The 12,270-nt window shown below is 39.3% G+C and overlaps 2 protein-coding genes across 3 annotated transcripts; both read left to right on the forward strand.

Annotated features, from left to right (window-relative positions):
• Positions 1–125: 125 nt before the first annotated feature.
• On the forward strand, positions 126–9,004 carry fap (fibroblast activation protein, alpha). Of its 2 annotated transcripts, XM_084544881.1 has the most exons (26): positions 126–461; positions 678–759; positions 1,233–1,322; positions 1,412–1,506; positions 1,597–1,671; positions 1,801–1,853; positions 1,940–2,012; positions 2,606–2,726; positions 2,814–2,968; positions 3,083–3,180; positions 3,279–3,408; positions 3,533–3,571; positions 3,654–3,752; positions 3,831–3,901; positions 3,993–4,046; positions 4,169–4,293; positions 4,426–4,476; positions 4,962–5,060; positions 5,751–5,820; positions 5,917–6,111; positions 6,237–6,291; positions 6,367–6,466; positions 7,381–7,439; positions 7,533–7,605; positions 7,760–7,833; positions 8,017–9,004. In XM_084544881.1, exons 1-26 carry the CDS (start codon positions 459–461, stop codon positions 8,113–8,115), a joined length of 2,238 nt encoding a protein of 745 aa, XP_084401007.1. In that variant the 5' UTR covers positions 126–458; the 3' UTR covers positions 8,116–9,004. The 2 variants fall into 2 exon arrangements, with proteins under 2 accessions (XP_084401007.1, XP_084401006.1); XM_084544880.1 differs by having other exon boundaries at positions 6,237–6,466.
• Positions 9,005–9,618: 614 nt separating this feature from the next.
• Positions 9,619–11,207, forward strand: gcgb (glucagon b). Its single transcript, XM_084544123.1, has 3 exons — positions 9,619–9,788; positions 10,424–10,579; positions 10,781–11,207. The coding sequence occupies exons 1-3, from the start codon at positions 9,631–9,633 to the stop codon at positions 10,899–10,901; spliced, it is 435 nt and encodes a 144-aa protein (XP_084400249.1). The 5' UTR covers positions 9,619–9,630; the 3' UTR covers positions 10,902–11,207.
• The last annotated feature ends 1,063 nt before the right edge of the window (positions 11,208–12,270 follow it).

The following is a 12,270-nucleotide window of genomic DNA, read 5'->3' on the forward strand; positions in this document are numbered from 1 at the left end:
ACATGCTCAAACGTTTGCTCCCTAATTAAAAAGTGTAGAAAATTAAAAAATTAGCCTAAATAAATAAATAAAACTACACTGTCATTATAATTCCATTTATATTTATGTTATACTTAATGCAAAAAATACAGGTCACATAATCAGGTATGGATTTAAATGGAATGTAAACGGCGACTTTTTCTGTTTGTTGCGCGGATGACTTACACCCTCGGCGAAAAAGCCACACTTCCTAGTACCAGTTAAGCCGTGCGCTCTTGGAAAGTTGGGCTGCGGACTTCAGGGAGGCATCTCCGTCGGACCAGTCTCTGGAATGCAGCGGGAAGTGTAGGAAGCTTAAAAGTAGGACGGAGCTCGGTTTTCTTGTGCGGTAAAACCCGGCTGCATGTCCAAACACTTTTAAAAAACTCCGGCGACGTTTGAGGATTACCAGAGAGCGAGACGGCGACTCCATCTGCACCATGGTCAGTAGCCTAATGACTCTTGAAACTTCTAAAACTGAAAATGTATTTGTTAAAGCAGAACTACTTACAGACAGAAAGCAGCCCGAAAGTTTTTTTTTTTGTTTTTTTTTTTTGGGAGGGGGGCCAGTCTGCTAAATGGGAACCTGCAGCGTCAGCTTTGTGTGATTTCAGGGGATGTGTTTCTTTTCGCAACTTATGTGTCACCTTTCACCGCAGGGCTGCAGCAAGGTGATGTGGGTGGTGGTAGGGGCGGCTGTCGTCATCACTTTAATAACAATCCCAGCAGTTTATTTCAGCAGTAAGTTATATCTGTATATCTACACATCTATGCCCTTCCTTCCTGTCTTTCATCCTTTCTCAGTCTGTGCGTCCTGATGGAATTCAAAGTGAAAACCAGCTTGTAAAGATCTGAACCACTTCATTATAGGTTTTTTTTTAATTCATTCATTTCTACCAGTCTCATTTCAAACATGTGAGTAACCCCTCTGTCTAAAAGTGGGGGTTTGACCATTTTATTTAAGCAACAAAACTTAGATTTTTCCTTAAATCTGTGTGCCTTAAAAAAAGGCACACAGATTTTAAGTTGGTGGTGTGGCCTTTCTTTCTCTTTCTCTCTCACGCTGTCTCTCTGTCCGTCTCTCTGTCTGTCTGTGCTTCCAATTGAGAGTCAATGGGAAAATCAGCTTGCAAAGATCTGAATCCTTTACTGTATATGCACTGTTGCCCATAGAGTTGGAGGTAGAGTAAATTCCCATGTGCGTATCATTTCAGAATCAGGTCGCACCAAAAGGCCTTTCACCCTGGAAGATTACTTCAATGACACCATTAGATGGAAACGCTACAATTTGTATTGGATATCAGGTACCACTCCTGCCATATCGGTTCTTCATTTTGGCCAGCGATCAGTAATTGTGCACTGGCTCATTCATCTGTGTCCTCTGTGTTTTCAGATAAGGAGTATTTGCATAAAACAAGCGAAGGAAATATCTTCCTCCACAATGCAGAAACAAAAGAGGAGTCGCTGTATTTGAGCAATTCAACCTTTGTAATATAGTTTTAAATATGAACATTTTGTAACCGTTTTTCAATTCTGGATACGAATGATGATGTACAAGTTTTCATGTAATCCTTTCAGGCCCAAGTGGATGCAAACGATTACTTGTTGTCGGGCGATTATAAATACATCGCTCTTGAAAGCAACTACACAAAGGTGAGACGCCCCCTAATAAAAAGTAAATGTTCTCTGTTAGCTTTAAATGTTTCTTTTTGCAGTAGCTGAAGGCTGCATGTTTGATAACAGAAGTCCGAGATAACAAGATTTGTGTTTGAAATCCTGCAGAAATGGAGGCATTCATTCACAGCATCGTACACCATCTATAACAGGGAGCAATCGTAAGTAGCCATGTTGTTGTTAAAGCTTTGTTATTCTCAAACAAAAGAAAAAACATTAACCTAAAAATGTTCGTGTTTGGTTGCAGAACATTTGTTACACCTGTGAATCTTCCACCTGTCGTGCAGTACTTTGCCTGGGCACCAACAGGAAACAAATATGTGAGTTTGCGCCATGTTACTATGTACTCGTATTTCTATCTGAACAGCAATGTTTCAAGGCTGAAGGAACTTTTTCGTAGTTCGTATAACTGTTGAACAAAGCATCCGTTTTTTGTGTCCAAACTGCAAAAAGTAACTAACGAGAAGAGTTTTCTAGCTTTTCTAACTATGCTCTCAGCACAAGAGGAATCTTTAGAAAGTGTGCACAGTGATTGTCCCAGACATATTATGTGTACGTCAATGTCAAGCACATGAAATGACAACACCCATACATTTTAATGAACATTGGCAAAATTATATCAAACAGCAACCGGCCATTACGTCACTTAAGCCTTCCTGTTCATAGTGAAAATGCAAACCGCAAAGCAATGCCTTGGATGGTATCTTCATTGGGTAGTTACTTTTAAGAGAGATATTTTGGTCACTGTAGCCTCACACAGGAAGTGTATTTCAAGTGCATGACCATCATTGCATCTTTGAAAAGAGATCCCTGAAAACAAGTTATTTTTGGGCGCTAAATTTGTACATTTGGATATCGACTACGTTTTTTCTAAAAATGTATCCAGGAACTAAAACTGCAACGTGTTTTGCAGGCTTACGTCTCGGACTTCAACGTGTTTTTTAAGTCTGATGTCACCGCTGAAGCTGTACAAGTGACTCGCAACGGGAAAAAGAATGAGGTCCTTAACGGTGTCCCTGACTGGGTCTATGAGGGTAGGTAACATTAATCATTTCAGACATGTGGGTATTGATAGGGAAGATGCTTAATGTTTTTGTTTTTTTTTCCATCAACAATTTTAGAGGAAGTGTTTGCATCAAACGGGGCGATATGGTGGTCGACCACTGGGAGATTCCTGGCTTATGTGGAGTTTAATGACACGGAAGTTCAAAAAGTGGAGTTCTCTTGGTATGGATCGGAGCAATATCCACAAACAGTAGCTGTTCCGTACCCAAAGGTGGGATCATATGAATTTGTCAAACATTAAATATATGCAGTTATTTACAAAAAAAGATAGTCACCAAGAGTTTCAAATGTGATATTTTATATGTTATATGTGTATCTGGTTTAGGCTGGATCAGCCCTTACCAAGGTGAAGCTGTTTGTGGTCGATACCGCAGATCCCTCCCGCCGCATGCAGATTGTTGCACCTGCTCCAGTAGCTTCTGGGTCTGTACATCCTTCGGTCGTATCGTCATACTTGAGCAAAATATCTTCACACTCCGGCTTATGTGCAAACCTTGTCACTTCCTCTCGCCTTTACTCAGTGATCACATTTTGTGCTCGGTGAACTGGGTAACAGATGAGCGCGTCGCCGTGCAGTGGCTCGCGAGAAAACAGAATTATGTGGTCGTGCAGATCTATGACTTTGACGGAAGTAGCTGGAAAGAAAAACAGGTACCCGCCACTTTTTTAGGTCGTTTGTCCCAACTTTTTTGATCACGACAGAGTACTGATCTCACGTGATTACATGCTTATTAACTGCAACCAATGCCTTTACTCTATTTACTATTTACTATAGAAATTTGAGCAAACAAGCAAGACCGGTTGGGTAGGACATGTAAGTGTAACTGCACATGTATTTCATTGTTCCACATAATTCGAGTTGATGTATGACTTTAAAATATTACCTTTTTCTTTAGTATGTGCCCTTGCCTCTTTTCTTTGCTGAAGATAAGCTCAGTTTCTACAAAGTGATAAGCGACACTCGGGGCTACAAACATATTCATTATGTGAAAGATGTAAGTTGTATTATTTTTCAAATATACTGTGCGTACACACTGTTTGGTGTTTAAGTGACTTACTAATGGCTTTTCAAGGGCAAGGCAACGCCAATAACCTCTGGGAAATGGGAAGTTATCTACATATCCAAATTAACAAAAGATGCCATGTGAGTACATTTCTCGGGAAAACTGCATGAACTTCACAAATATTTTAGTAAAAATATATAAATCTGACTTTTGTTAAATTTATTTTGACAGATATTTTGTGAGTAATGAGCACAAAGGAATACCTGTGCAGAGAAATCTCTACAAGTAAGTAAGGAATTCTTGTTTGTTTAAGCTACTGCAGGATATCACATTGCTTTTTTCACTTTACTCTGTTTAGAATACAATAAATAAATACATAACTAACATGATTTGTGACTCGTCATTAGGGTTATGATTGGAAGCAGCCCCTCTGCCCCCAAGTGTCTCACCTGCGACCTGTACAAAGACAGGTGTCAGTACAACTCCGCTTACTTCAGCTTTGACGCCTCTTACTACCGAATGGACTGCTACGGTCAGTTACCCATCCACATTTTCTCTTAAGCAATAACGCACCCATGTGGAGATCATCTGTGGTGTGGAACATCTGTGAACAATAATCAGAGCTAAAGTCGTAAGAAAGACTTTCTATTTATGTTTTCACCAGGACCTGGATTCCCCCTCTACACACTTGTGGACAACAAGGGCTCAAGTGCAGGTACAAATACAAATTGTATGCAAATAGAAGTTTCACGTTCTTAACCCAAGTACATTATTTGTTTTGTAAAACAGCTACATCAAATGACACGGAGAGCATATGGACACAATTTTCAATTAGTTTTCAGCGGTGAAATAAAAATGAAATAAACATTTAAACAGATTTGCATTCCTGCTACAAACAACTCTAACATCAATTACTACTGCACATCTAAAGGAATTGATGGAGGAGGCAAAATCTAAAGATGGAAGTGAGGATTTAGGTCTGAATCAGGCGAATTAAGTTGGTATCTTCCAAACTTTGCGACTTTTAGAATTAACAGTTGTGTTTCCCAGCACAGGAAACTAATAGAAATTTGTTACTGAAAAAAACAGTTCTAAGTTTTAATGTCTTATGGTTATGTAACCACTTTTGTATTAGCTTTTAGTGCACAGCAGTAATTTCCTGAAGGACAGTCGTTAATTTTTAAATTTCTTTTTTTTCAGAGCCTTCCATTCTTCAAGACAACAATGAATTGAAAAACATTCTGTCTGAATTCCAAATGCCGACGATGCAATATGGCTCCTTGAAGGTTGCAGGATTTGGTGAGACAATGCTTGCGTATAGATTCCCTCCATAAGTCATCAAAGACAACATATCATCCATCAAAAAAGTATTTACTTCTCATAACATGTCTCAATTTCAGTATTATCCTTGTTCAAGTTAAATGTTGAACCATGAGCACCGCACAAATTAAATCTCAATAAACATGTTGTGTTGGACTTTTACATATAAATGATGACTGTTACATTCAAGCCTCTTCCCAAGTACACACAGTGCTGATTAAGCTAATTAATCTCCCTGTAAAGAGGGGAGCAACTGAGACCAAGTAAACTAGAAGCACAGGGGAGCCAGTTGAAAAACTAAAGTTATGAATGTAACTTGGGTTCTATGCATTGTTAGCCTCTGTCAGTCAGGAAGAAACTCTAAAAGATTAACATGATTGACTTTCCCTCTTTGCAAAGTGCTGAAAGTAGAAAAAGGACAGAGGGAATGCAGGTTCTAGTCATTTGTCGTGTAATTAATTTCACTGCCAGAAGGGGGGGACAAACACTCTACACTGTAACTTTAAATTGAATAATAAGACTTTAGACGCATTTTATAACGTAACAAGTTCCAAATGAGGTACTTACCAACTTAAAAAGTGAGATCATTTATGTATGACAAATCTGTTTAAACAGAAACACTGTCATGTTCATTTCATACTTTATTTATTTCATAACTTTTCTTTTCAGATCTTTGGTACGAAATGATGTTGCCACCGAATTTCAAGAAGTCTAAAAAATATCCTCTTCTTATTGATGTGTAAGTGGACACTCCTCAGAGCTCCATGCCATAAAATTCAGGGACTCTTTGCTATCAGTTTGACGACAAACTGTATGGTGTTTCTGTCCCGTGCAGTTACGCTGGCCCCTGTAGTCAAAGTGTGGACTTTCGCTTCAAGCTGAACTGGGCCACGTACCTCTCTAGTTCACTCGGGATCATCGTGGCCAGCTTTGATGGACGGGGAAGCGGTTACCAAGGTGATGAAATATTGCACTCAATCTACAGACGCCTCGGGACGTTTGAAGTGGAAGATCAGATAACAGCCGTCAGGTAAAGTGTCGGTCACCTCTATGATATTCGTTCTCTGTACGCATCTAGAATTTAAGCAAAATTTAAAACTTGCATAGATATAAATGTTGTTTTCCTCCTGATAATGAACAATTTCTGTGTTACAGAAAGTTCATTGATATGGGTTTTATCGACAAAGACAGAATAGCAATATGGGGTTGGGTAAGTTGGATATTTCCTTTATCTTTTTCATCAGCTGTCTTGCCTTCATTATGTGTAATCTATTCTGACTTTCAGTCATATGGTGGCTATGTCACCTCAATGGCCTTGGGAGCTGGAACTGGACTCTTCAAGTGTGGGATTGCAGTGGCCCCGGTAGCCAAGTGGGAATATTACGGTGGGTGCGCATGAATTCATACTATAATAGCGTGTAGTGTATAATTCTACAAGTGTCTCTAAGAGCAGTGTCCAACCACAGTTGATGCAGCAAAGATATAATATTTTATATTTATACATATAATACATATTGTATTTATATCATTGTATTTATATTTTTTATTCCATGCATTCTTCTTTCTTGCCAAAACTTACGTTATCCTCAATGCAACCGTCTCAGGATCTGAATGTGTTGGGCTAGCATTCAGTAACTGAACCCTGAGCAGCTGGCTATAGAGATCTGTTGAGCTCACCTTTTTGTAAGGCTACACCCCCAAGTTTCAGACTTTGCAGTGTTCGGACCCAGTCGACTTGAGGCAGTTTATCAGATTTTGCACAACTCTTTCTGTAGCCACAATGGGCTTTCAGCTTTCCCAAGATCTGTACTCATGAGTTTACCTTTAAGTTTCAATTTCACGATGTTCTATTGGCCTGGATGTCGGGTGTACAATATGTCAAGGATATTACAATTTAAAAAAAAAAAAGTCTAATAAAGCTGAAAAAAAAAATAAATGCTGACCTTTTTCATAACCTGGTCTTCATGGGGGACCAAAGCCTATCCCTGATGAGATTAGGTTAGAGGTCAGAGGGTTAGCTTTATGCTAAATGAAAGTCAATGCAATGTCCTGTCAAGCATGGCGTGTATCATAGATGTCATAATGCCATAGATCCACTACTGCCAGTAATGAATGTTTGCTTAGTGTCAACAGAGAAACAATAATACTCTAATAATATTCTCATATCTCAAATCTCCGTTTATGTATTTTCTTATATCTTGGTTAATGAAAATTTGTCTCTTTCTGTGTGACGAATAAGCGTGATTTATTTTTGTTCATATTGTATGTGCCTTACAGTTGTCGTTTAATTTTTTTGCAGATGCGGTGTACACTGAGCGCTACATGGGCAAGCCCACAGAGAATTCAGATTCTTACCAAGTAAATATCATACAACAGTAAAACGTCTCTGCTTTATATACCTGACTTGAGACATGTTCCTGTCGTTAATTCATTTCTTTCTTACTTTTTTAGAACTCCACGGTGACATCCAGAGCAAAGAACTTCAAAACAGTGGACTATCTGCTGGTTCACGGCACGGCCGATGGTACGTTCCATCATCTATTTCCGTCACGTTAGTTTTGATAAGACCTGAACGTGTGGTAGCTCTGTTTTTCATTAGTGTTCCAGGAAACACGGTGATGGACTCTATTTGCTCTGTGAGAAACTTGGTTTTTAGTCACGTACTGTCTTTCCTGTAGACAATGTCCATTTCCAGCAGGCCGCACAGATCTCCAAAGCTCTGGTGGACGAGCAAGTGGAGTTTGAGGCAATGGTAAATATTGGCTAAGGGAAGTGGGACTAATATTGGTTTTGATGGTGTTGAATTAAGGATGGTTTCAAATGGAAATATATATATATATGAGTGTGTGTGTGTGTGTGTGTGTGTGTTATTTAACATGTGTTTCATTGTGGCTTTCATTCGTGTATAACTTATCTTATTTTGGGTTCATTTCAGTGGTACACTGACAAGGACCATGCTCTCAGAGGATCAGCCTACCATCACATATACACCCTCATGAGTCACTTCCTGCAGAAATGCCTTAATCCCAAATAGATGTGAACTCCGTGACAGCATTTGTGATTACTTATTTTTTTCTTTTTATTTGTGTGTGGTTGTTTTTTTGGTTTTTTTTACTACAAATATTCAGAGATGCCAGGTGGAGTTTGTTTTTAAGATGAAGTTTTTATGTGTAACAGACATTGGATTGCTCATACAAATGAATGTTTGTATTTTATCTTCTGGTTAAAAATATGTGACAAAAATAAAAGCCATTGCATGCATTTATAGCTGGCAACATTTTTATTTGAATATCATCAGTGGTGGAGAACAAAAGCGCATTCGCTCAAGGACTTTAGCACAATTATGAGGTAGCAGGAGGTCTACGTAACGCCACTTTGTGCTTTTACTGCGCTGGATTTCAAAGGGAAATATTGTAGTTGGACAGCTTAAGTTACTTGTAAGATTAAGCCTTTGAACGAGCTTAAAAAAATACAATACATTATTCAAGATTTTTTGTCTCCTGAAGTCTTACAAAGGTACAGTGTGACTGTGGTGGATAATATGTTCTATTTCCATGAGTTGGTAGTGACACCACTACATTGCGATTTTTCCATCAGAACTGCTTACATGCTTTTATTTCAGTAAATTTAAGTACACTGATGCTTCAGTATTGATAATCCAATGATGCCATATATAATAGTGTTTCAGTCGGAGGGACCAAACCAGTACTTTTTCTACATTTTGCTGCTAATACATGTGTACTTTTACTCAAGTCCAGGAGGAGTGTTTTACTATGCTGTGTTGGTAAGTGAAGAACCTGAATACTCCATCCACCACAGAATATTGTAACAGACAGTAGATCAATTGCACTGCACTGATTTGTTGTAGAGTGGTGACATTTGTGTTTAAGTTGTGTTCTGATGCAGGTAAAATAAAGATTGCTTTGAAATATAACTGCTTCATTTGTTTTCATTAATTATGTGCAATTCCCCTGTCTGAATAAGACTTATAAGCATCTTTATAAACATGCACTGAAATTGAAGTTCTTTTTAATTTACCTCTCTCTGTATTTAACAGACAGTCTTTAGAAGTGCTGGCCAACAAAGTTGCTGCGTAAAAAATAACAACTTTCCCTAATGATCAATGGACAGGGAATCATTCAAGCACACACAGTATTTGTGGATGGATTTGTTTGTCGAGCTAGAGGTCATGTTTGATTGGGACACCTGAACCACTCGGCTAACGCAGTTACTTTCTTAACCGAATCCAAACACATTCAGGGGAGTGAGACGGAAGCTGACTAATGGACTGAGAGTAACAGCGGCTTCTGTGACGGGGGAGTCACCTGGGAGAGGTGACTCCCCCGTCACAGAAGCCGCTCCTCAGCTCCGCTATATAAGAAGGAGCAGACCAGGAGGGGACCATGAGACCGCCTCAGAAGCCAGAGAAGAAGAAGAAGAAGAAGAAGAAGAAGGGCACCTATCAACACAGTCACTCTCTTAAACGTTCGACAGAAAGGAGGACAGGTGAGTCTCTTCTTCAAGGTCCTTTCTAGAATGTACCTTTAATATGCGCTGGTGGGATCATTTTCAGTGTCTCTCTCTGCTCGTTTTTCAGAAACTCAAACAAACAATGAGAAGTGCTCACTCTTTAGCTGGACTCCTGCTCCTGATCATCATCCAAAGCAGCTGGCAGGTGCCTGACCAAGACACAGACCACAACTCCATGTAAGATCAACTTTCAGTTATTTGCCACTGACACTTTTTAATTAATATGATAGACCATATACCAATACCATGTGGTATCAAACCGCATTACAGCCCCATTTGCAGCATTAATGGAGGAAGTGACAGCTGTTATCATAATTACAAATGGAAATGGACATCATGCGAAAATGATGCACAGCTGCCAATTTATTGTTATGTCATTTCAAATGTTTGTGTATCATGAATGCCTTCATTGCAGTATTATTTTCATACGTAGAGTCATTTTGATGCTTTCGGGTTTAGTAATAATGTGATTTCACCTGATAATTATTAGGACTGTAGCATTTGTTGATGCAAATCTACTGAAACAAACAGTAATTTAACCTTTTCAGCATTCAAGCTAAAAAAGCAAAGGGACTACTGTGTGAATGATCTCCAGATTTATGAGCAGCGTTAAGAATACTTTAGTATGAAGCATACATACATAAGAAGTCTTTGGTGAATATGAATGATTAATCAGGATAAAGAGCTGTATTCTGGGACTCCACAAATGACCCTACTTTAGGGCATGAGCTGCCATGTACCCAGGACAGCATGTTGGTGAGAGCGTGTCTTTCTCTGTTCAACTGCTAACGTAAAGTGTCATAATTCTTCAGGTTGTTGACTGAAAACTCGATGCTCAACGAACCCATTGAGCTCTCAAACATGAAGAGACATTCGGAGGGAACGTTTTCCAACGACTACAGTAAATACCTGGAGACGAGAAGAGCGCAAGACTTTGTCCAGTGGCTGAAGAACTCAAAAAGGAACGGGTGGGTGTCCGTGTGTGTTGTTTCATATGCGCAGTGAACTGCTAAATAATATATTGATAAAGCGAGTCTGAATTTGTCCACAAAATGCCTCCTATTAAAAAAAAAAAGTCTCTTCCCAAAATTGCATGTGTATATTAGTCTCACTGCAACCTGCTGCACCAGAGTTATATCATAGAGTTATTGTGGCTTGAACATCCACAGGAGTCTGTTCAGACGCCATGCAGACGGCACCTACACCAGTGATGTGAGCTCCTACCTGCAGGACCAGGCAGCCAAGGAGTTCGTGTCCTGGCTGAAGACCGGCCGAGGCAGAAGAGAATAAACTCAACCAGAGCGCTCCTCCAGCTTTTACCCATTCTCAAAAGTAATGCAACTATTCTCACTGACTCTGTGCCATTCTATGTTTCACATCCTGTAGTAGACTTTTTTTCTTGGTACTGCTTATTAAATTAAATTCCCTTCACAAGAAGCCCTGCTGGCCTTAAGTGGTTGAAGGAAATGTCGTTTAAAACAGTCACGGTATGTTTGAAATGCATCCCCTTCATCAAGCGTTCACATCATGATTTATTTTCATTTCCATCTTCCCTTTCACAAGTTTATAAGAACCGCAAGTCCACTAATTACATCTGTAGATAGTTTCCATACCTTTTCTTATTATTCAGAAAAGTCATATTTAGTTTTCAATAAAGAAATGTGTACAATCGATGAGTTCCCGCTTTCATAAATGGAATCAAGTAAATAAAGTTGAGTGTTCTTGGCAGGGTTCAACGTCTCTGTCAGAAAATATGTGAAGATGCTTGACGCACAGGATCTATGCTTTAAATCCCATAAAGAACCAAATTAAATAAGAACATTTGGTAATTTTAATCAATAGTACTTTCCAAATCAATATAAGAGCTAGTTAGCATGTTCATCCAAGTGTCAGTGTTAACTTTTGGCCGAGAAACGTGATTCAACAGCATGCAGCGCTGTTATTTCTGTCATGCGCTCCTAATCCACTTGTTTATGGAGGCAGAACTACAATCAATAAACTCCCCTGGGAGAAATGTGCTGTGGGATTTCTACCAGGTAACAGGATGATGTGTGTCACCTGTCAGCGGCTCACTGGAGAAGGATTTCCCAGTGACGATCTGACTGCCCACAGAGGAGGGTTATGCTAAATGAAGGAAGAGGAAATCATGTCAATCAACTCAGTATCAGGCTCGTCGGCGACGCTGACTGGGTCGACACTCTCGAGTTCCTCTTGGCACTGAGACAAAACAGTAATTCACATGAGCCAGCGGCTTGACATGCTTTGGGATGTGCCACCTCTCTGAGCTGTCATCTGTGGCACATCAAACCATCTGTTGATTATAAAAAAAAAAAAATAGAAATTAAAAAAAAACTCTGCCCACTTCGATGTGTTTGCAGGCCAAACCTTTGAGAGTTATAAATGAGCCCTGCCGCCTCAATGTTCGATGTTCCTCACATGTCTTCTCCACTGAATTTATGTGCAGCTGCCTCATCTGACAGTTGAGCTCAGGTGTGATTTGACATTAAACGTAAGATTTTCAATAATGATACAAAAGCAGTGCTTAATTATGCATAAGTGACGATTTAGGAGTTGTGATGATTTAATTGCACATCACTATGTTGCCCTTGCTTAATTTCAAAGACAATGAACATTAATCAACATTTCAGAGAATGTGCTA

The sequence above is a fragment of the Chelon labrosus genome (genome assembly GCF_963514085.1).
Source record: "Chelon labrosus genome assembly, chromosome: 5".
Lineage (NCBI taxonomy): Eukaryota > Metazoa > Chordata > Actinopteri > Mugiliformes > Mugilidae > Chelon > Chelon labrosus.